The sequence below is a fragment of the Anguilla anguilla genome, chromosome 6, assembly GCF_013347855.1.
Source record: "Anguilla anguilla isolate fAngAng1 chromosome 6, fAngAng1.pri, whole genome shotgun sequence".
Classification (NCBI taxonomy): Eukaryota; Metazoa; Chordata; class Actinopteri; order Anguilliformes; family Anguillidae; genus Anguilla; species Anguilla anguilla.
Genome location: NC_049206.1, coordinates 24730033 through 24751839, shown reverse-complemented (window position 1 = coordinate 24751839; position 21807 = coordinate 24730033). Strand labels below are relative to the sequence as shown.

The following is a 21807-nucleotide window of genomic DNA, read 5'->3' as shown; positions in this document are numbered from 1 at the left end:
ACACTGTACCACCTGTATTGTCATTAATTGTCACGCCAAAGGAAGTTCCTTTATCATTGTTATATTGTGTTTTGATTGTGATTGATATAAATGTAATTTTCACTTTGATCCCAGAACTTGCACAAGGGATTAAAAAGTGGGAGCACAAGGTCCAGCAGGATGTATCTGTGGGAGAAACCCACAGCACCATTAAATCTAAAACAAATATGCTTCATGTTAATGCGAACAAGGTTAATTAATCAGATTTGTTTCACTCTGTTCTTATTAAGCTAAACTTTCAACAGTCTCTTTAATCTTGTTATATCTAAATGTGAAGCACTTTGTAACTGTGTTTTTGGAAAGTGCAATCCAAAACAAGTTCTCATGAATAGTTTAAATATGTACATTTTCCAGATCTTTATCACTGATTCCCAAAAGACTGTCAAGCTCATGAAAGTCATAGACTGCTACAGATGTGCAACACAAATTGACAGAAGTGAGTTGAACATGGACTACCTCTCTGATGTGATACTTAAAGAGGTAAGACGTGAACGCTATTTTTGAGTTATTTTTAATTGGCAATGGTTACATGATAAACAATACTAGATATGTAAACGTGACTAGTGACTTGTCTTTGCTGTTTTAAAGGTAATCATCAGGACCCTGGAAAGGAAGGAGTGTCAGCCAATATCAGGCATAATTTGCCATTGGACTGCATTTATATAATGGTCAGAGGAATCACGTTTTTACCATTAAAAGCTTATTATAAAATCAAACAATTTTTTTGATTGTTTATCTATTTTTTGGACGCTTGAATAAAGAATAATGAAATTGTTTTTGCCTCACTTTATTAAGCCCATGCAAATTTTGTCATGTACAACTATATCTGGGATGTGTCCACAGTTGACTCGAATTTTGAATGGAGAAAATGGCCTGTGGCCTGCAGTGTTATCTCCTTTTAGACAACAAGTGGGGGTACATTCAATAACTTTGAATGCAACTGAAAAATAATAGTAATACATTAAAACCCATAACGCCGGCATTGCTATCATGCTTCATCAACGTAGGGAGTAAAGAATTATCCACCGTTATACAATCATAAATGACAGGCGTACAAGTGGCAACATCTTACTAATATAATTTTTACGTTTTAAGAGTCGTTTATTTAAAAAAACACACACACGAGCCAAACAAAGCAGTTAGCTGCTACTTCCTTCTCTTTAAAAAACGAACTCGTTTCCTAAGTAATTGAGATCACATGATTTCCATTCCTGGTGTGCAGATCACGTGCTTGGCTGGCGCGAACGCAAACGTTTCTTTCATTGCTTCCGGTTGCTTCAGCTAGCGTTATGAGATATGGGTTATGTAGTCTTATCAAAGAAGCGGAAGAAGGAAAGAGTGGGTATTTGTGATGTTGTGGTTGGCGGTGGTGCACTCTGTGACAGCTCGATAGGAAAACGCCAAGGAAACTGGTCACTATACGAAAGCTAGAGACAGACGCAATCGAAGGGGTGAAGTAGATTAATGTTAGATAGTTAGCTCAGCTGACTTAACAATGCTGGCAGCTGTGCTACGGTGACTGGACTCTGTTGTGAAGGGGGAGCTGAAATTCGGTTCCCACTTTAATTTGTTGCGCTATCGGGAGATCGCCAGTCATGGAGATTACCGAGACAGAGGCCGGGGAGCGCAGGTGACTCGATCAGCGTCGGTTTACGTCTTTTTTCAAGCCTGTTAATGTTAAGAAGCTTACTCTAGTGGGGTGGTTTCGTCAGCTAGCTGACTATAGATCGAATTTCTCTTAATTTTAACTAATGCATGTTTTAATTCACGTAGATGACAGAAATGGCTAACTACTAGTTAGCTAAATTGGCTAGCTAAATTCGCTAGACTAACTTACCTACTAACGCCGGTAACTATTCTGTGGCGTTACTACTGTTATTTCAGCTAGCTGTGTTAACCAAATTGTAGGTATACAATACAACAGTAGAACACTCAACCTCATTTGTGCAGTGGTTACGCTATCTAACGTTATCTAGCTAAATTAGATTGAAGGTGTGGTCCTCAACCAACGATGATTTATGGACCGGTTGTTAGTTAGCAAGCTAACGTTATCTAATATCGAAGTGCATTTTAGTAACACTACCGTTATCTGATTAACGTCGTTAGCCAGTTTTTTGTGTGTGAGGATATGTGACGTTAGCTAGCCAGCTAAGAATGTTTGCATTATATAATAACATTTCTAACGTTAGATTATCTTGCTAATTTATGTTGTTCTAGCATTATTACCGAAGTGCTATCCTGATGACTAGCTTTGTAGCAGTTAGCTCAGTGGTTGTCAAACTCTTTGGCTATGCTGGTTTTTGTTGCACCGAATATCTTGATCAATTACGGGTGTTGAAAACATGTATTTAGTTCTACGTTCTAACAATTTTCTAGTTTCTTTCACTTATTTCAACGTAATGCAGGTTTTGCTCATTTCCCTATGCTCTGTCATAGAACAGTTCACACACACGCACGCACGCACACACACACACACACATATATATATGTAGATATGTATGTATGTATATATTCATAGAGATAAAGCATGTTACAAAAAAACTAAAGCAACATGTATAGCTATTTCAGACATAATGTGACTTCTGGGGGTGGGTAGTGATCCTTCTGTAAAAACGATTTATCTTATTAAGAGCAAGTAACAGCTCATTACCGTTGCAATTATGATAGGAATGAAAACCAGCACACAGTGAGTCACCAGCATCGAAATTTGAAAACCCTGGTCTAGCTAACATCTGCTTGTTAGTTAAAGTTGTTTTCTAGCTTGCTACCACAAGTAACCTAACCAGATTAGTTTTTCAGCTAACTTTACTTGTTACAGAGTTAGATCCATATCTGCTTTTTGACAAACGGGTTCTTGTTTACCAGTGGCGGTATCTAGTCTGCCAGGTTCTCAAGTGGAATATAATGCTAATGTTAGGTAATTCTTGGGGGAAGCAAAATGCAAAAGCAGTTGTGCTGCATCAGTATAACATGCATGCATTACACCCCTGGGCCTCTTTTTGATGATCTGTCATAAGCATAACAAATGTCAGCAGGCACAGGGCAGCACTTGGCATATTTGTTTATCTAGCGTTAATTGAGCTCCGTTACTCAAATCATGGTAGATGTCACGGACAGTCTGGCCAATCAGCAGCATTAATTGTTCAGTTAATTATCTTGGAGAAAAGAAAACCCGGGTCGTATTTAGATTTCATGGCCAGATTTCAGTATCTAGACTAGATACCTGGAGCTTGTTCATCTCAAGCGGTACCTTGCACCGCTGATTTCAGGAGAGTGTATTTTTTGTTCCCAGATTGATGGCCACTCTGCTCCTCCAGAATGTGCCCATAAAGATGATGTGTTTTTGTCATGTTTAAGCCCTGTGTTCGCTCTGACTGTGATTTGATTTGAACTGAATGGGAACTCATGACAGCAAAGCAAGTGGCGCAGGCATTTTAGCAGACTGAAAGAGTGTACTGACCTCATGAATGCAATATTGTCAACACATTAAAAGATTTAGTTTCTGCAGTGAGACAAACAGATGTTTGTCTTCTATGCTGAATACTGGCTTTAGTTCCAGGATTGTGATGCCACTGGTAACTGTGGTGTCCTTCATGACTGAAAGATGCAATTGTTTAAATGGCAGGAAAAAAAATGTTCCTTCGTTTTACATGGAAAGCCAAACTACCAGGCCCTGCATTTTTTAGTGACGGGGTAACATGGAAGGCTGCTGCATGTGACTTGCGACCTCTGACCCCTGAGCCCTCCCTCTCTCTTTCCCAGGCGGGAGCACTGGAAGCTGCTCTCAAGCCTGAAGACCACGGTGGAGGGGCTTCTTTCCACCAACAACCCCAACGTGTGGTCGCGCTACGGGGGCCTGCAGCGGCTCCACAAAGACATGAACAACATCCTGAGCCACGGTCTGAGGCACGAGCAGGTACAGAGGGTGCCGGAGAGCCCACGGCTGGGGCCGCAGTGTGTCAGGGCCGCTCCACTTTCAACCTGTAGCGTCGCGGCGTGTCGAGTACCTGCAGAGGCTGCAGTGTGCAACGGTGACCTTTAGCGCAGCAGTATGCGACTAGCCTGCAGTGTTGTTGTATTTCACTGTAGCCTGCAATGCTATAGCGGGTAGCTGTGTTATTTAGCATTGCGGCATGTGACAGAGCTCTTCTCCGTTTCAGGTGTTCTGCAAACAGAAGGACTACTGGCCCTTCGTGTGGTGCGTGCGCCACATCAGCCCCCATCTGGCGCCGCATGTCGAGCAGGTACTGTACAACAAACGCTTATCAATTCTATTAAAAGGGACTGTTTCCTGTTAACCTTAACCATGCGCAACCTGTTTCACATAGCACGACCGCTAAACCGAGTCATTTAAGAGCTAATGTAGCTCAGCGGCTAATGACTTGGCTGTGTGTGTGTGTGTGTGTGTTTGTTCGGACCGCAGTTCAACAAGCTGGAGCCAGTGGTCACCGGTAGGGTGCAGAGTGCGGGGGAGGGGTACAAGGCAGAGCGCTGGCTACTGCACAGTCTGCAGATCCATTGTCTGTCCATCCAGCTCAGACCCCTGCTGGAACATCAGGCTCTCGTGCGCAAGCACTACAACGGTAAGAGGCTTTGCATGGAGACGTCCTGTGTATATAACAATAAAGACACTTCAATATAACAATAAAGACACTGTTTATAACAGGGACACTGGTGGATTCCACGAAGTCAGAGTGATGTAGGCGCTGCTGTGTTGATAATTGGGAGGGAGGATACCAGTATTTGTGGCACTTTGATGCCCTGTGTGCCGGTTGCTTGTTTGACGTGGCACAAAATTTGGGAATATTTTGAGGAAAAATACTACATTTGCTCTTACTTGGGTAAATTAGTGGGTGTTCCTTTCCTTACAGGATTTAGTGTGTTGGTTGCTCTTTTTTTTGCCCTACAAGTTCTGCAGGATTTAATGAGAATGCTCAACACTTCCTTCACCCATTAATAGGCGGTGCCTCTCAATAGCCTTTGTGTCCCTGCCATGTGTGGAGGGTGTGTTTAGTCTGACTCTCTCTCTCTCTCTCTCTCTCTCTCTCTCTCTCTCTCTCTCTCTCTCTCTCTCTCTCTCTCTCTCTCTCTCTCTCTCTCTCTCTCTCTCTCTCTCTCTCTCTCTCTCTCTCTCTCTCTCTCTCTCCTTCTCTCTCTCCTTCTCTCTCTCTCTCTCTCTTTCTCTCTCTCTCTCTCTCAGATGAGGCCTTTATTCTGAGCGAACCCCACGTTTCGGCCATGTTCCAGTGTCTGGAGGCTGTGGAGCAGAATAACCCACGTCTGCTGGCCCTCATTGACACGTGCAGGGTCAGTCTCAATATCCCTTTCTATCTGCCGCTCTTCCTGACTGTGCCTGCCATTCATCTCTTTTGCGTGTTCTGCCTCCATGTTTTTTCTGTGGCCCTTTTCTTCTTCTTTATTCTTCTGACCTTTCCTTCTGTCAATCATTCTCACTGCTGATGTCATAATGCCTTGCCCGTTAGTGGCTCATCAGCAAGCAAGGCATTTTGACACCAGCAGTGGGAATGCTGATGTCATAATGCCCTGCTCCTTGGTGGCTCCCGTCGCCGTGACGACAGATCCTTCTCTCCTCCCCACCCCAGTTGTCCCACCTGAAGGAGCCGCCTTTTGGCCTGCTGAAGAGCCAGAGCTTGAATGTGTTGCCGGGGGCCCATAGCAACCTGCATTGCCGGCTCACCTCATCCCAGGCCTCCCTTAGAGATGGTCTTCCAGGTATCTTAAATAGTCATTTCAGGGCTTTGATGCATTTTATAGAGAAAGAATGCGACAAAGAGCGTTCCCATAATAAACGTGTCAGATAGAATCATGATTTCGAGCTCTCGCACTGTTGTTCCCCTCTCTCCCCTGCAGTGCTACGACTGTAGTGTAGTGTGCTCGCTGTATGAGTGTGCTCGTTCAGATGTAATGAGAAACGCAAATGATTGGGTTCTCTTTCATAAACTTAATCTCTAGGGCTTTACGGTGCTCCCATTTTAGGAGCATTTGCTCCTGAAAATTGATGTGTGCTAACTAGAAAAAGAATTTGGGGGCACGTCTACTTACTAGGACACATTAGTGTGCTCCTGGGTTTTTCAGCTGAGGAACGTGTGCTCCTTGGAAAGGAATGTTAGCGTAGAGCCCTGATGTGATGTGCTGTGATGTGCTAGACCACATGCAGTCAACTGTCCTGAAAGGGTCTGCAGTGAGACTGTTGTGTTGGATGAGTTCTGACTGGCTAATCCCGACCTCCTCAGGTGCCCCTCTCTCAGGAAGTTCTCTTGGGCTCCCCTGGGTGTCTGTGGTCGGAGATTCGGGGCCGACGGACTCCAGCGCCTCTCAGGGGGTCCAGGCGAGCCCACAGGCGGAGCCGGTGTCCGGGGGGGAGCCGGGGGGGGACGGGGATTTCGACGACGGGCCGGAGTACCTGGCCATCGGGAACCTGGGACAGCGGAGTCGCCGCGTCTCCTCCAGCTCCACCTCCAGTGAACCGGGGGAGGGGCCTGCTGCAAGGCAGGGATTAATGGCTCCGCCCACAACACCTCGCAGCTCCTCCTTCTCCGAAGGCCAGGGAGGGCCCGGCCGGGGCTGCAGGGGTCACGCACGGTCACTGTCTGACACGGACATCACGGCCGTCACCCACAACAAGCACAACCAAGGTGAGTGAGCAAACGACTCTGTGATAAGCCTGTGTGAGTGAGTGAGCGAACGAGTGAATCTGATCGAGTGAGTGAGTGAGCGAGTGAGCGGGTGAATGAGTAAGTGAGTGTGTGAGGGAGCGAGCAAGTGTGTGAGTGAGTAAGTGAGTGAGTGAGTGAGTCTGTGTGAATGATTGATTGAGTGAGAGATTGAGTGAGTAATTGAGCTAGCTAGCTTGTGAAGCGTGTCTGCTACAATGGACTCTTCCTTTTGCTAGTACTGCTACCCTTCTCTCTTCCTTAAACACCTTGACCTCTAACCCCAACCTCTGTCTATAACCTCTCTCTCTATTTCTCTCTCTCCTTCTCCCTCTCCGCCTCTCTCGTTTATGAAGGAGGGAATCACAGGAAAATCAGCGTAATAATAGAGGATCCTGTAGCAGGTTGGCAGTGCCCTGGTGCCCTGCATTTACTCCTCTCCCTCCATACCCTGCATGACTTCCCTCCATCAGCTTTTTTTAATCCCTACGTGTTCACTCTCAGATAATGCATTGGAATGTTGTTGTCATGGTTACGTTTTTAGCTTTAAGTTGATTGGCTTTGGGGCCTGGGTGGGGAGTCGGCGACTTACAGAGCAGGGGGAGGGGACTTCAGCAAGTGAAGGCACGCTCCTTGGCCGAGCAAGTTTGTCATTCCCTCCAGATCCATAGTTTTGTTCATTTGTGAATGACTTTATTTATTTATTTTTTGATGTTTTTCTCCATTGACGTATTCCTCATCCAGTAATGGTGGTGTCGCATTTTGTTGTTTAGGTGTTCACCCAAGACATCTGATTACAAAACATGTTAGGGGCCATTCCTTTAACATGAGCATACTTCATACAAGGATTTTCCCTCGTTGTGTGTTAAGACAGCATTTACTCAACATCAGTAATTGACCCAAATTCTGTGTGTGTGTGTGTGTCTCAGAGTCGGCTGGTGAAGTTTGTAGGGTGAAGGAATATGGGGCTTTCTCTCCGCTGAGCAGCGACAGCAGCACAGCCAGTTCTCTGTACATGGAGTCAGGTGAGGGCTCGCCTTCAGCCCACTGAAGCATGCCATTCTTCTCTATGTCCCTTATCCTGCTCCACTTCATTAGGAGATGGGCCGTTTCTGTCATTTAGATCCAATGAGCGCTTTGTTAAGTAAAACCCTGATCTTGTATCATATTACCCTCAATAATTGTTCCCTCATAGTGTGTGTGTGTGTGTGTGTGTGTGTGTGTGTGTCTCTCCCAGATGGCTGCCAGGGCAGCATGTCCGACGGCTTGTTCCGAAGGCCCTCGAAGGGACAGAGCCTCATCAGCTACCTCTCGGAGCAGGACTTCGGCAGCTGTGCGGACCTGGAGAAGGTGGGCGTGCGCGTGCGCCGGGATCGGCTCGCGGGGTGACCTCGAGCCTTTAAATTGCATTACAGGCTTTCAGCGGACGCTCTCATCCAGAGTGACTTGCACAGCATTCTACAAAGCGTTTGCATTGCATCCATTTATGCAGCTGGGTACATACTGAAGCAATGCGGGTTAAGTACCTTGCTCAAGGGTACAACGGCAGGGCACAATTCCAGTTCATTACCCATTATACTACACTTCCTCCCCCTTTAACGGCGGGTTACGATAACATAACATACTGACGAGAACAGGCGGTTCAGCCCAAAAATGTTTGCCATTTTTCCTAACTAAATTAGTGCTCTGATTACCTACAGACTAGATAGTATCTAACACTGTGTCAAGCCTAGTCTTTAAAACCCCCAGAGTTTCTGCCTCTACTACGGGTAACTTCAATCTGGCCGCCGGGGCCAGTAGTACTGCTGGTTTTCATTCCTCCCCTCTAATCAAGGACTGATTTATACCTGATGCACCAGGTGTGTGTGATCTTAGGCCAATCGGTGGCATTATTGGACTATGGGTCTACCAGGCAGAAGAGAACATTAGTAGTACTACTGACCTTGAAGGCCAGATTTCAGTATCCCTGCTTTAGCGTTCAAACTTTAATCGTTAAATGATAGGTCTGCCGAAACCCAAGACTCACAGCTCCTCCCCCCCCCCCCCCGGCAGGAGAACGCCCACTTCAGCATATCCGAGTCGCTCATCGCCGCCATCGAGCTGATGAAGTGCAACCTGCGCCGACGGGAGGAGGAGGAGGACGACGACAGCGACTGCGAGATCCAGCAGCTGAAGCAGAAGATCCGGCTGCGCAGGCAGCAGATCCGCAACGTGCGGCTGCAGCCCGGGGGGCTTCCGCAGCGCGGTGAGCGAGCGGCTCCTTCCCCAAACCCCCTCCCTCCCCCTCCCCCTCCCCTCACCCGCACGCCGTTCGGCTCTGCCAGCACCATGGGCTGCCAAACTTTCGGAGCCGCATTACCCCCTAAGGGAACTAATACATTCTCTGTGACCCACCCTTTATTAAATTGTAGCATTAAATCTATTAATTTATAAAATGGCGTATTTTGTATGCATTTTAAAACGACGTAGGCCGACTCCATGATTGAGTGCTATGGCCTAAAATTGTTAAAGCGATAAATTGTACATTTTGGTACGGAAGAATAATTATCGGAGTATACATTGCGTAATTCTGTAGGTAAAACTTGAGGAGGACTTTCAGCTTTGGACTCAATATAAGACATGACAAATAAAGCCAGAAGGAATCAAAGAGTTCACTAATGGCTTGAATTATTTATTATCTTAAATGGAACCAACAAGCCAGCATTCATTGATTAAATCAATAGCTGTACAAATACAATTGAACACAAGATAGGAACACTTCAGGAATGTGAGTAATTTGGACCTCCTCACATTGTAGCTATAGAATTCTCTACAGTTAACCAATAGTAAAACAAACTTTAAGCAAAAAAAAAAAAGAGAAATGAGATTTTCCAACATTCTTCTTTCCAAAAGAAGCAGCATGATAAGCTGCAGCATTAATAATTCAGCAGAAATAGCTGTACAATGTCTGTAGTTGACAACTGCTAGCAGAAAATTCTGCTTTCGTTGCATTCTTAAAAAGGGAAACATTGCAGGCTGCAAGTACAGGTCATAAAAGTTTCAGAGTGTGTCAGCTATAGAGGAACTGAAAGCTGTTGACCAGGAACAGTGCAGAAACACACACAAGGGGGTGAGCTGCAAGTTGAAAGCAAGCTTAGAGAGACCGTTCTGGCAGTTTCATAAATAACATGGCATCAGTGAGGCAACATTGAAAAGGCAGCATGGGTGTGAAGGCCCAGGCTGCTTCTGACTTGCACAGACTGGTTCTAGCGCTGTTAATGAATAAATTCATCTGTCGATATGTGGAGAAAAGGCATTAAAGGTCGTGTTTTATTGTACGCTGTAAGGTATCGCGATTTCTGTTTGATTATGCCGCACCGTCTGAACGTTGCTCCCAACTCACTGGTTTTAAATGGCCCCAACGTGCAGTTTCAGAGGGAGAGGTGCATCCAGTTGTTTTTTAATCTGTCGTGTGGCTACGCTTTGCTCAAAGTCGCTGTTGCTCTCAGCTTGGCTCTTCCTGGTGTCCTTGCTCAACAGGCATGGTGTACCTCAACGACGTGTGAACTGTTGCGCAGCCGTATGCAAAGAGACTCGACACACAAAAAAGACTCTAAAGTAACAGAAAAGTCACAGTTTTCATGGCTAATTCCATTGTGATAATATTTACAACATTGGATATTTCTACTGCATATACACTGTAACCAGTACAGTGTGTGTAACATTGTATGATTTGACTGGAGTGAATGTCAGTGGAATATGTGAGATATGTAACAATACATTTTCTTTTGTAATTTTTGGCCTCAACCCCTTCCATGACCTCCCCACACAATGCTTTCTCTGCCTTTTATCTGGCTGTTTTCTTGAGGACAATGTCAAAAAATTTTCTCTTTTCAGTTTTCCACTCCACCGACAGCGGCGAGTCTGGCCGGAGCTCCCAGAATTCCCTGCACCTGTCGGACTCCGGCTCGGCCGAGGAAGTGGAAGAGTGTGAGCTGAAAGGTATCTAAAGGGCAGGGCTCGCCAGGGGAATTCACGAGGTGGAGGGGCACTACCCGCGGTTGACAATTTAAAACCATGTCCTCCATATTGTTCAGTGCGTTTGTGTACAGCAGTCTGTCCATCGCATGCATTATTTGCAAATCCATGCCACGATCCCTGTGAGATGTGTTAAATGGACTGTTGACCTTTTGCCCGTTCATTCTCTCCATAGGGCTTGGGAAGAGAGGGAGGGAGAGGGTGAAAGTGTATCTGCAGTAATTATTTTCATCAGCAGCTGAGAGGTTGTGGTTCATTTTAGGAAGTGAGGGGTTGAGTGAGCATAGATTGGTGGTCAGAAATCTCAGGTGCTGCACTCTATAAATACTAGCAAATGGACTAATAATATATACTCTCGTTCCAAAGAAGTTCCAATTGTAGTTTTATAAAAATCAAGAGCCTCTAATTATAAGGCTTTCTTGGACTTAATTATCAAGGGAATGCTCCATGCTTTGGCTTTTTGCTTTAAAACTGATTAAACATGCAAAATGTTTTACCCGGAAGACTAAAACTTAAAACTAACGTGGATGCAATACAAATCAATGCTTTCCAATGGGACTCAAAAATTCTGTTGATAGAACCTTATAATAGCATACTCTGGAAATGGGAGCCCGTTTTGTGTCTGGTACCTGGCGATGTCTGTGTAAAGGTGGTTAAGTATGCCAGGTCTGGAGCTGCCATGATATAGGTTAATTTCACTAGGTTGTACCAGTGGTTGAGATGAGATTTTTTGGTGTCTGTGTATATGTGTCCAAATTGGAGTTGCTGGGCGTGAGCAGCAAGTTGACTCCAGGCCTTCTGTTCAAATGTTAATCTAACCTTCCAGTGTAGTGTGCACTCTGCCCAATGGGGTCGGGTGTGGGCATGTCAACGTTGTCTCAGCACCTGCCCAATAAGGCTGGGCGCGGGTGTGGCTGGTGAGTCTGTCCTCGGCACCTGTCCAATAAGCTGGGGCGTGGGCGTGGCCTGCTGTGTGTCCTTAGCAGTGTCTTTGTCCTTCAGATGACAGTGAGGGTGGGTCCCTGATGGTGATGTCTCGGAACGGGCTGTCTCTGTCACTCGCCTCCCTTTTCTCAGGTATCTAAGGAAGAGTCGGGGAAGGGTTGGGGGGGGGGGGGGGAGTGTTTGGGCTTGTGCCGTGTTCTAGCTCCTAGAGTGTTGGTTGGTCTGTCCCTGACAATGTGCTCATGTTAACGGCTTTTCTGAGCGGGCGTGTTAGAGGTTGCGGTACAAAGAGCAAGGGGTGTAGGGGATGTGGTGCTCCGTAGAACCTTTTGTTTGTGTGTGGATTTCAGAGGTGGAACGTCCGGGGGTTGGAAAGTGAAAGTCCTGCCATGTGTTTCTTCCACCCATGAATTCAGCCAGCTGATTTCACTAAATAGTCTTCTCCCCCCCCCCGCGCTGAAGAATTGTGCTAATTAGGTGACTGGAACCAAATACTGGGGAGGACTTTTATTTTCTGAACCTGGACTTTCCACCTCTGGGGGGGTTTGCATGTGTGTGTGTGCGTGCTTGAATGCCTGTGCAGAGTTTGCAGTCGGGTAGTCCCAGCAGTGTGTGACTTTGGGTTTCATTCAGTCTTCCGCTCACAAACTAACCCTTTCACTCTTTTCTTAATTCCGCATCAGCCTCCGCTTGGCGTCCTAACGCTTTTTTTTCCCCCCACTCCGCTAAATCAGTCACGCCGCTGGCCTCGCCGCTCAAACACGCTGCGCCGCTGAAGCGACATGCTAGCGAGTCTCGCGCAAAAAGCGACGTCTCCCACGACCCTCAGAATTTGACCTTTCCACCGTTTGTTTCACCCTTTTCTACCACGTCTCCCCGTTCTTTCTCTCTTTCTCTCTCTCTCTCTCTGCCTCCTCCCAGACGCCGACATCAAGCGCAGCGTGACGTGCGCCAGCGCCAGCAGGTCGTTCCTGAGCTCCGAGTCCGTGTGAGTCCGTCGGCGCCTCTCCCGCGGGTTCTCGGCCGCTGCTCCTTTTCTTCCGTCGTCTCCTTTTTCTTCACCGCGGGAGTCTGCGGTGCTGTACTGCAGTAAACAGTACATGTCTGTAGCCGCTACACTGTTCCAGGTCTCGCACCTCAGAATTTTGTGAGAATCCACTAAAGTGGGAGGTCGGCCTCAACGGCAAGAGACTGTCGGCCTCAACAGCAGGAGACTTAGAACCTTAGACCTCTTGTTACAGTCCGGAAACAGCGCTTACTGGGTAGCAGACTGAGGTACACTGGTGAAATTCCTACAGATTACTGCTTTAAAATAGTACTTTATTTTCAACAGTATTATGAACAAAATTATTTTCATATACACGTAGATTTTGGTTGGTAAGATGTTTCGTTGACAATTCTCAGGGATATGTACTTGACCCCCGGCGTGTTAGGTAGTTCCCGTGTTATTGACCGAAAGTGGTACATTCTGAGTTTGGGAGAGTTCCCCTCCCCCTGTGACCGGCGTGACTGCTCTCCTCCCTCCTGCAGCTCCCACTCCTTCCTGCAGTCCAACTCGGCCGAGTCGGTGGCCATGGGGCTGCTGCGGCAGTTCGAGGGCATGCAGCTGCCGGCCGCCTCCGAGCTGGACTGGCTGGTCCCGGAGCAGGATGCTCCCCAGAAGGTAGGGGGGGCGCTGTTGCCAGAGAAGAGCTTTTCTCGCATGCGAATGATTGGTTGATTATGAGTGACTCAGACGTATGATGATTGTTGTTTAATCCAATCATAGATCTGTATAGGCCGTGCTCCAAGAGATAGGCCGTAGTTGCATACTGAATGTGAATGTTGTATGTGTATATTGAATGTATTTTGTAATTGTGGATCTGCTTGTACGCTGTTTGAAATGTTTGTACTCTCCTGGCTCAAAATTAAACTGGAGGGATGCATTTATTGCAAGTAATATTGTGTTTTATAAGCAGAATGCCCTCCCACTCAAACAACAAAACAATTGAGAACTAGCACCCAAGGTCATTAGAATAAAATACTCACCTTGCGACTGTTCTTTGCACACAAAGACATATAATGCAGCTAATGGTAGGTTTGCTTATTCCACCCACCTACAGCTCCTTCCAATCCCAGACTCGCTACCCATCTCCCCTGACGATGGCGAGCACGCTGATATCTACAAGCTGCGGATCCGGGTTCGAGGAAACCTGGAGTGGGCCCCACCCCGACCTCAGATCATCTTCAACATCCACCCGGCCCCCAAGTGAGTCATGGGAGGGGAGGTGAGGGGAGGGGCGGTCAGTTTGGGGATCTTTCATTCTCACTCCCAAATTTCTGTGTATATGCATACATACATACAGTGAGCTCCATAAAGTTTGGGACAGATTTGTACACGGTGAAACCGAAACGTATAGAAAAATTTGTATGTATAAAAACCCTTTAATAAATAAGTCTAAAATTGTGGAGTACAGAGCCAAATCAAGAAAAGAAAAGAAAAAAAGACTGTCCTAAATCGTTATGGGACATACTGTACATGGAGTGCTGTGCAAAAGTCAGAGACCACCTTTTTTTGTTTACTTTCCAGTGAAAACAGCGGCGAAGTACGGGTTATTTATTGTTCAGCGTCAGAAAATAATGCAGAAGACGTATATTTAACACAAAATGACAAAAACCTAACGATATCAAATCTTTCAGTATGTAGTCCATCCCCTTTTTGTCTATATTACTGCTTCTAGTCTTTTCTGGAAGTTTGTTTTTCAAAGAAATTTGCAGGGATATATTTCCATGCTTCTTGTAAACATCTCCAAAATTCAAGTCCTTAGAGGTTGGTTACATTTTCTGCTTCTCTCGATCAACGTAATCCCAAACGCATTCAGTGAAGCTGAGGTCTGGCCCTTGGGGTGGCCAGGCCATTGTTCTGAGAACGCCAGCAGCTTGATCTTCCTAGCAGTGTGCTTAGGGTCATTATCTTCCTGTGGAATGACATTGCTCCCAAGCAAGCATTGTCCAGAGGGCATTGCATGGTATTCTATGATTTATTTGTGTTTAGCAGCATTCATGATGTCTTCAATCAAAACCAAATCACCAACTCCAGATGTTGTTTTACAACCCCAAACTTGCTCTCTTTCTCCATTATGCGTGACTGATGGTTGTGGACATGGTTTGGCGGCATACATATTACCTTCTCTTACTTCCAAAAATCTCAAATTTAGACTCATTGGTCCACAAAACCTTACTCCACATCTCGGGGGTCCATTACAGGCATTTAGCAGACGCTCTTATCCAGAGCGACTTACACAACTTTTTTTCTTCATTTTACATTGTATCCATTTATACAGCTGGATATATACTGAAGCAATTTCGGTTATGTACCTTGCTCAAGGGTACAACGGCAGTGTCCTACCCGGGAATCGAACCTGCGATCTTTCGGTTACAAGCCCAGTTCCTTACCCACTGTGCTACACTCCTCCCAGTTTCAGTTTACTAGTACAAATTTTCTTCTGCAATTTATTTATTTTTCTCAGTAGTGGCTTTTTGACAGCTACACATCCTTTCAGACCCATAGCATTGAGCTGTCTTCTCATAGCGGCTCGACAGAAACACCAGTGGATTTCTTCAGATCTGAAGCATCTGGATTTCCCCCCCCCCCCCCCCAATGATAAAATCTTCAAGTACTGTCTTTGTGATGGTGATAGTTTCGGTGGTCTACCAGTTCTTCCACTGTTGTTAGGGAACTCCTTTTGGAGTTTGGAAACTCCTTTTCTACTTTTGGAAACTCCTGTTTTTTCTTTTGACTTTCACTTTCCTTATGCAGTTGAATTATCTAAAATCCAGTATTGACACAAACATCTCCTTTAGCCATTTTAGTTGCACATGACAAAGAAATTTGCTAAGTTTGCTAAGGTGTTTTTGGATAGTTGTTTGAATGTTAGTGTTGACTTGGTTTTGACATAATGTAATTGACACTTTTGGTAACAACTTTTGTTGGGATTAATATGTTTCCTGCATTATTGTTTAACTGGAAAAAATGATTTGCTTTTACTGGAAATTGAATAAACTGAAGTGTGGTCACTGACCTTTGCACAGTACTACACACACATACACACACATGCACACACACGCACGCACGCACACACACACACACGATCCTGGACCGTGGAGCCCATTCATACAGTAGAACAGCGCCTGAACAGAATGTGCCACCCAGCAGCCCTTACGCCCCTCATACTTGATTGGTGGCTGATATTTGGTGTCTCACTCCCTCTGGCCTGCTCCTTCTCTCTCCGCCTTTAGGAGAAAGGTGATTGTGGCCAAGCAGAACTACCGGTGCGCTGGCTGCGGGATCCGGGTCGACCCAGGTGAGGGGGGGGGGATGTTTGTACCATAGACATGCATATTTAACTAGACAGGCGTGTCTAAGCTCGTGAAATCCTGAAAGTAGGCCTGTACTACGCGTGTTGAGGGTGAAACATTGGAAACATTAGACTTTTGAGGCAAAATGAAATGTTCTGAATGGTTTTTGAAACTCGTATTTACGACCGTTACGTTTCATATGAAAAGCAAATTGAAAAATATGCATTATGTAATCAAATATGCACATTTTAATAAATATTTTCCCAAGACTTCTGGACCAAAACAACCATTGTTTCAGAAACTGCTGCACATAATGAAATTTATAATCACAAAAAATGGACCGATTGTGTTTTCTTTGGTTGTTAAATCACCGTGGATTTCTACATTGAATTCAGTTGGCAGCTAGGTCTTTTGACCTCAAACATGCGCAGTAGAGGTTGTTTCATGTTACTTCCTAGGCTTACCACCTGGCCCCTCCAACCCTCTCCAGTTCCTGTGTACGCTCTATGGTTTGTACGTGTGGGAAAGTTTGTATGCGTCTCTATTTGAATCGCATACATATCCCATCTTTATATCCCCCCCCACATACAGACTACATAAAGAGACTGCGCTACTGCGAGTACCTGGGCCGGTACTTCTGCCAGTGCTGCCACGAGAACGCCCAGGCCGTGGTGCCCGGCCGGGTACTCAGGAAGTGGGACTTCAGCAAGTACCCCGTCAGCAACTTCGCCCGAGACCTGCTGGGCAAGATTGCCGGAGATCCCCTCTTCAACCTCAGTGATATCAACAACGCCCTCTACAAGAAGGTCAAGGCGCTGGAGACTGTGCGGGTATGGCTAACGCCGCCATTGCATTACACGTTCAGACTTTGGAAGCCCTTACCCCAGCAAATGAAAATCGGCAAATTGCATTTCATTTTCATTCGATGTGCGTGAAAACCGTAATTCAAATGATAATGGAAAAGCCCACTCTGCCTTTTCATTTTCAAGTTGATGCACACACTTTATGTGATCATTTTAAAATTGAAATGCAATGTCCATTTCAAATGCAGGATTCATTATTTCGTTCAACTCAACCCTCTCTCTCTGTCTCAGCTCCTGAGGGTGCAGCTATATCACATGAAGAACCTGTTCAAGACTTGTCGTCTGGCTAAAGAGTAAGGACTTTATTGCACTCTCTCTGAATGGTGTGCTATTGGGGTAGCCTCCCCTCTCTGACCCTTTCCTCTGCTTTGCTGTCAGGGTGCTCGACGAGTTTGACAGTATTCCAGGTCACCTGACCGAAGACCTGCACCTCTGCTCCCTTAACGACCTCGGTGCTGTGCGCCGCGGCGAGCTCGCCCCCCGGCTGCGACAGCTGCTGAATTTGGGTTCCGTGCACGTTGATGGCTGTGTGGTGAGGAGACTCAAAGCACGCGCATGCTGTCACACACAAGATACCACACGCCCCACACACACACACACCACGCACCACACACATCCCGCACACCACAAACAGACACACAGACACCATTGCGCTCAAGATACCACATACACACGTACATAGACACGTAGACATAGACATGCATGCATACCAATACAGGCAAGATACTACACACACTCACACACACACATGCATGCATGCACACACACCTTACCTTCTGCACTGTATGTCTTCAACAGCTCTGCCAAGCAAAGGGATTTGTTTGTGAGTTCTGTAGCAATGACAAGGACATCATCTTCCCATTTGAGCTTAACAAATGCCAGCGTTGTGAAGGTGAGCTCCCTCTACTGACTGGAGGCCGGGGTAGCACATACACCCTGCTGTTGTTGTTGTGTCCTATGTGCAGCAAATAATACCACCAGCACTTAAATATTTCTAATTCAATTAGCATTTTAACATACTGTAAGTTACATTTAAGGTGTGACCCATCTACCTTTGAAAGATTACATTTTTAGATTTATTTTAGAAGATATAAATGAGAGGGTATCAGTTGGATAAATGTCTGCTTATTTGCCAGTGTACAATAAAAGCTGAGGTGAAACATTGTTCAGAAATGGGCACAATTTAGGGTTTATTCACTACCGTGCGCACCTGATGCAATACAAACAAGAACTAAAAACAATCAATGTTGCGTTGGTTGGAATTCCAAATAAAGGCACTCAGCACATTAGAGTATTTGCAAATGGCACATTTCTAACATTTCAGATACCTAAAATGCATTTCTAATAATGTTACCAAGTACATTCAAACACCATGTATTTATGAATTAAAGCACTTGAAGCTAAGCGACATTGAGCTGCTTTTCTGGGCGTCTTTCAGACTGCAAGGCGTGCTACCACAGAGGCTGCTTCAAAAGCGGCAAGGAGTGCCCGCGCTGCCAGCGGCTGGCGGAGCGGCGGGAGAGGCTGGCGCGGAAGATCATGGACGAGCAGGAGGACGACGCGGAGGACGAGGGCGGGGGGAGCTCGTAGGGACGGAGAGACGGAGGACGGGGGGGGGAGGGCAGCACAATCAGGCCCTCTCCTCAGCCCTCCGCCGCTCTCCTCGTTTCCCTCCCGACCCCGGACACTGGGAAGTGCGCCCCCTAGTGGACACGCATCGGATTCGCCGGCTTCAAGGGCTTAAGGTCGGCTGCGGTAGAAATATTACATGCTTCATGTGAGGTATGGTCGCTACGCTTTAGTATCCCAAATCTCAAAGGTTATTGTTTTTGTTGCTGATCTGGTGGGGTGTGAACTGTTCTTTTTTATAATTAGGTTGTTAGTATGAAAATGGATTCACTTTCTTTTTATCACGGCAAGAAAAAATAACAAACAAAAAAAAAAATGCGCATAAAATAAATCTGCTGCATAGTAACACTACACTTGGCCTGCTGAATCACGGAGACAACTAGTTCTTTTTCGTAGATGCTAAAGACTTGTAATATTTCAACCCCAAGCCTACATAAGCCCTTTTAAGCTCCCTAATGCTTGTCCTGCTCCTCCGCCCTGTTGCTGTGCAGCTCATAGGAGTGGCAAAGAAGGCAAAAGGCTGCACTGCACTACGGGATTGCTATGCGGCTAACCTAGAAAGACCGGTGGAGTGTGCGTGTGAAAAGGGAGGGAGGGAGAGGGCGAGTATGCAAGAGAGAGAGAGAGAGAAAGAGAGAGAAGTGCACTTACGGAGATTCCTGGAGATTCTCTTCCTGTTTGCGTCTGCGTCCGTCCTGGCCAGACCGCATCGATGCTTGAATGTTTGGCGTGCAGGTGCACTTTTGATTCTTTCGGAGTTTCTTCTTTTTTTTTTTTTTTTGAAAAATGCTGTGTTGCTGCATTTTATTTATTTCCATTGCACTGGCTGAGACTACGAGGGGTCAGAAACGCCGCATTGCTTGAGCAGACGTAGACGTTAAGGGGATAGGTCACCCAAAAAAATGAATTCTGTTCATTCTCCTTTTCCTCACTTTTCTCATTGACCCAACAGTAACAGCCATCTGCAGTGGACTTTTTTGGAGTCAGTCAGAAAGGTTCCCCAAAGCCTCATATGAATGGAAGTCTATTAACAAGGAGGATCTAGTCAAAGATCTGCTTTGAGATGCAAAAAATATTAAAAACTGAACAGATGCACATTCTACATTTTACTTTTGAATACCATAGTACAACTGTTCCATAGATTGTGTTCTTCTGCACAAATCAGGCAATACACTGAAAAGTACCACATAGTGACTGATTACCTAGCAGCCTTCAGCCTTCAAATAAAATAGTTTCCAGCTTTCTATGTAATCAGTGACTGTTTGTAGTACCTTTAACAGTAAATCTTGCCTCGCTAATATGCAAATACATAATCTGCAGTTGTACTACAATTTAAAAGAATTCTTTCCCCAGGATCAAATAATGTAGCGTACACAGCTGGTTAGTCACTTAGGTTGTTAGCAAGACTGATGAAATAAGATCATTTGAGAGGTTATATATGCAATGCATAAGGCTGTAACTGTTCATATCATCCTCCATGTGTTTGCATCCCATTTGCATCCTTTTTTTGCAAATTATTGCTTTTTAAAAATTTATTTGGTTATTTCATAGATCTTTTAAAGAATTGCTTTCGCTGGGCCTTTCTTACCACTAGACTTCTATTCATTTTTATGTGAAACCACATGGAACCATTTTGGCGGACTGTAAGATCTGCAACAACAAAAACAGACACTGCAGAAAGCTGTCATTGTCTAGTCAGAATGCATTTCTTGAGGTAAGAAAATGAATGGGTAGCATTCATTTTAATGATGAACTATCCCTTTAACGGTTCTGTGGGCGACCGATGATCTATTTTGTTTCGGTGGTGGTGGGGATACATTAACAGTGCTTGATTGTTCTAACTTGTTGGTTCCATTAGAGGTGGGCATTTGCCCAACTACGAGACATTCTTTCACCGATCGCCACCTCTTTGTTTCATGAAGCATATATTTGTCTGATGTATTAAAATCATTCCTATTATATAGCCTGTTTTATACTAATTTCAGCCTCTTGACTGACTGTCATTGACAGGGATATTACCAGGATATGTAAGTGTGTGCTTTCACATGATGATCTCATTCCTTGCTAGCAGTGAAGCACCAATATTAAAGTCTCTGTTGGCCATTTTAATGGAGTACTTTATATGCATAGGAACATACCAAACTGTTATCCTTGTACAGTGAATGAGATTCTTTTGATGGGTCATGACTGTTTGGTTTGTGGAGAGTGAGAATGGCAAAAGATGCTGTGGTGGTGTGTGTGTGTGTGTGTGTCTGCTTGCGTGTGCATGTATGATACCTTCTTTGTCCCATAGGGTGAGGATACAGTGGGGAAGAATTTTCCTGCGACCTTTAACCTTTCCCATCATGCTCTGCGCTTCATATAGGTAGACTACAAGGAGTGACACTTGCTTTTAGGACAGTATGTTTACTCCATGATTAAAGGTGTGTTTTGGAGGCATTGGTCATCGTTTGGTTGAAATGTCATGGGTCAACAATGAAGTAAACATTTTACCGCAAGTGTTGCACATTTTATTCTATTTGTGTGTAGAATTATTGTTTTGATGTAGCACCTCTGCGCGGTGGTTTATGCAAAGACTCCAAACAGCCCTTTCCTCCTCGTATCCGAGTACAGGCTGATTGAGTCGAGCGCAGGTGCTCGTCAAATCCTTAACGACCATAAAGCACTGATTTCTTTAAAGGGACAGAGGCGGGCTAAACCAATCTGTTCAACTCTGTTATTTAGGAGTGGGTTTCGCCCCATGCTATAGCTGCTTAAGAAATACTGTACGCACTGTCTAAATCAATGGCTATCAGTTCTCTGTTCTGTCCTGCTGAATTTCCCCTCAGCCTTGTGTGAATTCAAATTTGTCTTTATATACTAAGCTGCCTTTTTGTGTTGAAATGAAGTGCACTACCGAGGAACCATCCTGAATATTTCTGTAAATTATTTCTTTGAATTGTAATAATAATATTGACAATAAAGAATTGCGCTGCCATGTAGATTTGCCATTTTTCTGTGGATTTGTATCATTACCCATCACTGGAACAGACAATAACACGAACACATTGCTCATACCATAGACCCCATTAATCACTGCAACACACAATAACATCAACACACACTAGTCATACCATACAACCTGTTAATCACTGCAACACACAATAACATCAACACACACTAGTCATACCATACTACCCATTATAAATCACTGCAACAGACAATAACACCAACACACACTGCTCAAAAATAGTACAGAGAAAATAAATTGGTGTAGAGATGTTGGTTTATTTATTTATACAGTTTGTGTATTTTTACAGGAC

At 45.1% G+C, this 21807-nt stretch overlaps 1 protein-coding gene across 3 annotated transcripts; it reads left to right on the top strand.

Moving 5' to 3' along the window:
• The first annotated feature begins 1361 nt into the window (after positions 1 to 1361).
• LOC118230014 (run domain Beclin-1-interacting and cysteine-rich domain-containing protein-like) lies at positions 1362 to 21488 on the top strand. Of its 3 annotated transcripts, XM_035422679.1 has the most exons (22): positions 1362 to 1669; positions 3802 to 3955; positions 4200 to 4283; positions 4463 to 4622; positions 5240 to 5346; positions 5643 to 5772; positions 6294 to 6695; positions 7070 to 7117; positions 7643 to 7738; positions 7951 to 8063; positions 8766 to 8958; positions 10590 to 10694; positions 11733 to 11807; positions 12597 to 12663; positions 13206 to 13338; positions 13778 to 13923; positions 15954 to 16018; positions 16605 to 16843; positions 17108 to 17169; positions 17255 to 17408; positions 17675 to 17768; positions 18315 to 21488. In XM_035422679.1, exons 1-22 carry the CDS (start codon positions 1635 to 1637, stop codon positions 18464 to 18466), a joined length of 2814 nt encoding a protein of 937 aa, XP_035278570.1. In that variant the 5' UTR covers positions 1362 to 1634; the 3' UTR covers positions 18467 to 21488. The 3 variants fall into 3 exon arrangements, with proteins under 3 accessions (XP_035278570.1, XP_035278572.1, XP_035278571.1); XM_035422681.1 differs by lacking the exon at positions 11733 to 11807; XM_035422680.1 differs by lacking the exon at positions 7070 to 7117 and having other exon boundaries at positions 1363 to 1669.
• Positions 21489 to 21807: the final 319 nt, after the last annotated feature.

Excerpts from the sequence above, each read along its gene's own strand:
- LOC118230014 (XM_035422679.1), top strand. The coding sequence starts at position 1,635 with ATGGAGATTACCGAGACAGAGGCCGGGGAGCGCAG. Across the intron at positions 5,347-5,642 it reads CCCTCATTGACACGTGCAGG|TTGTCCCACCTGAAGGAGCC; the intron begins GTCAGTCTCAAT and ends TCCCCACCCCAG. Across the intron at positions 11,808-12,596 it reads ACTCGCCTCCCTTTTCTCAG|ACGCCGACATCAAGCGCAGC; the intron begins GTATCTAAGGAA and ends GCCTCCTCCCAG.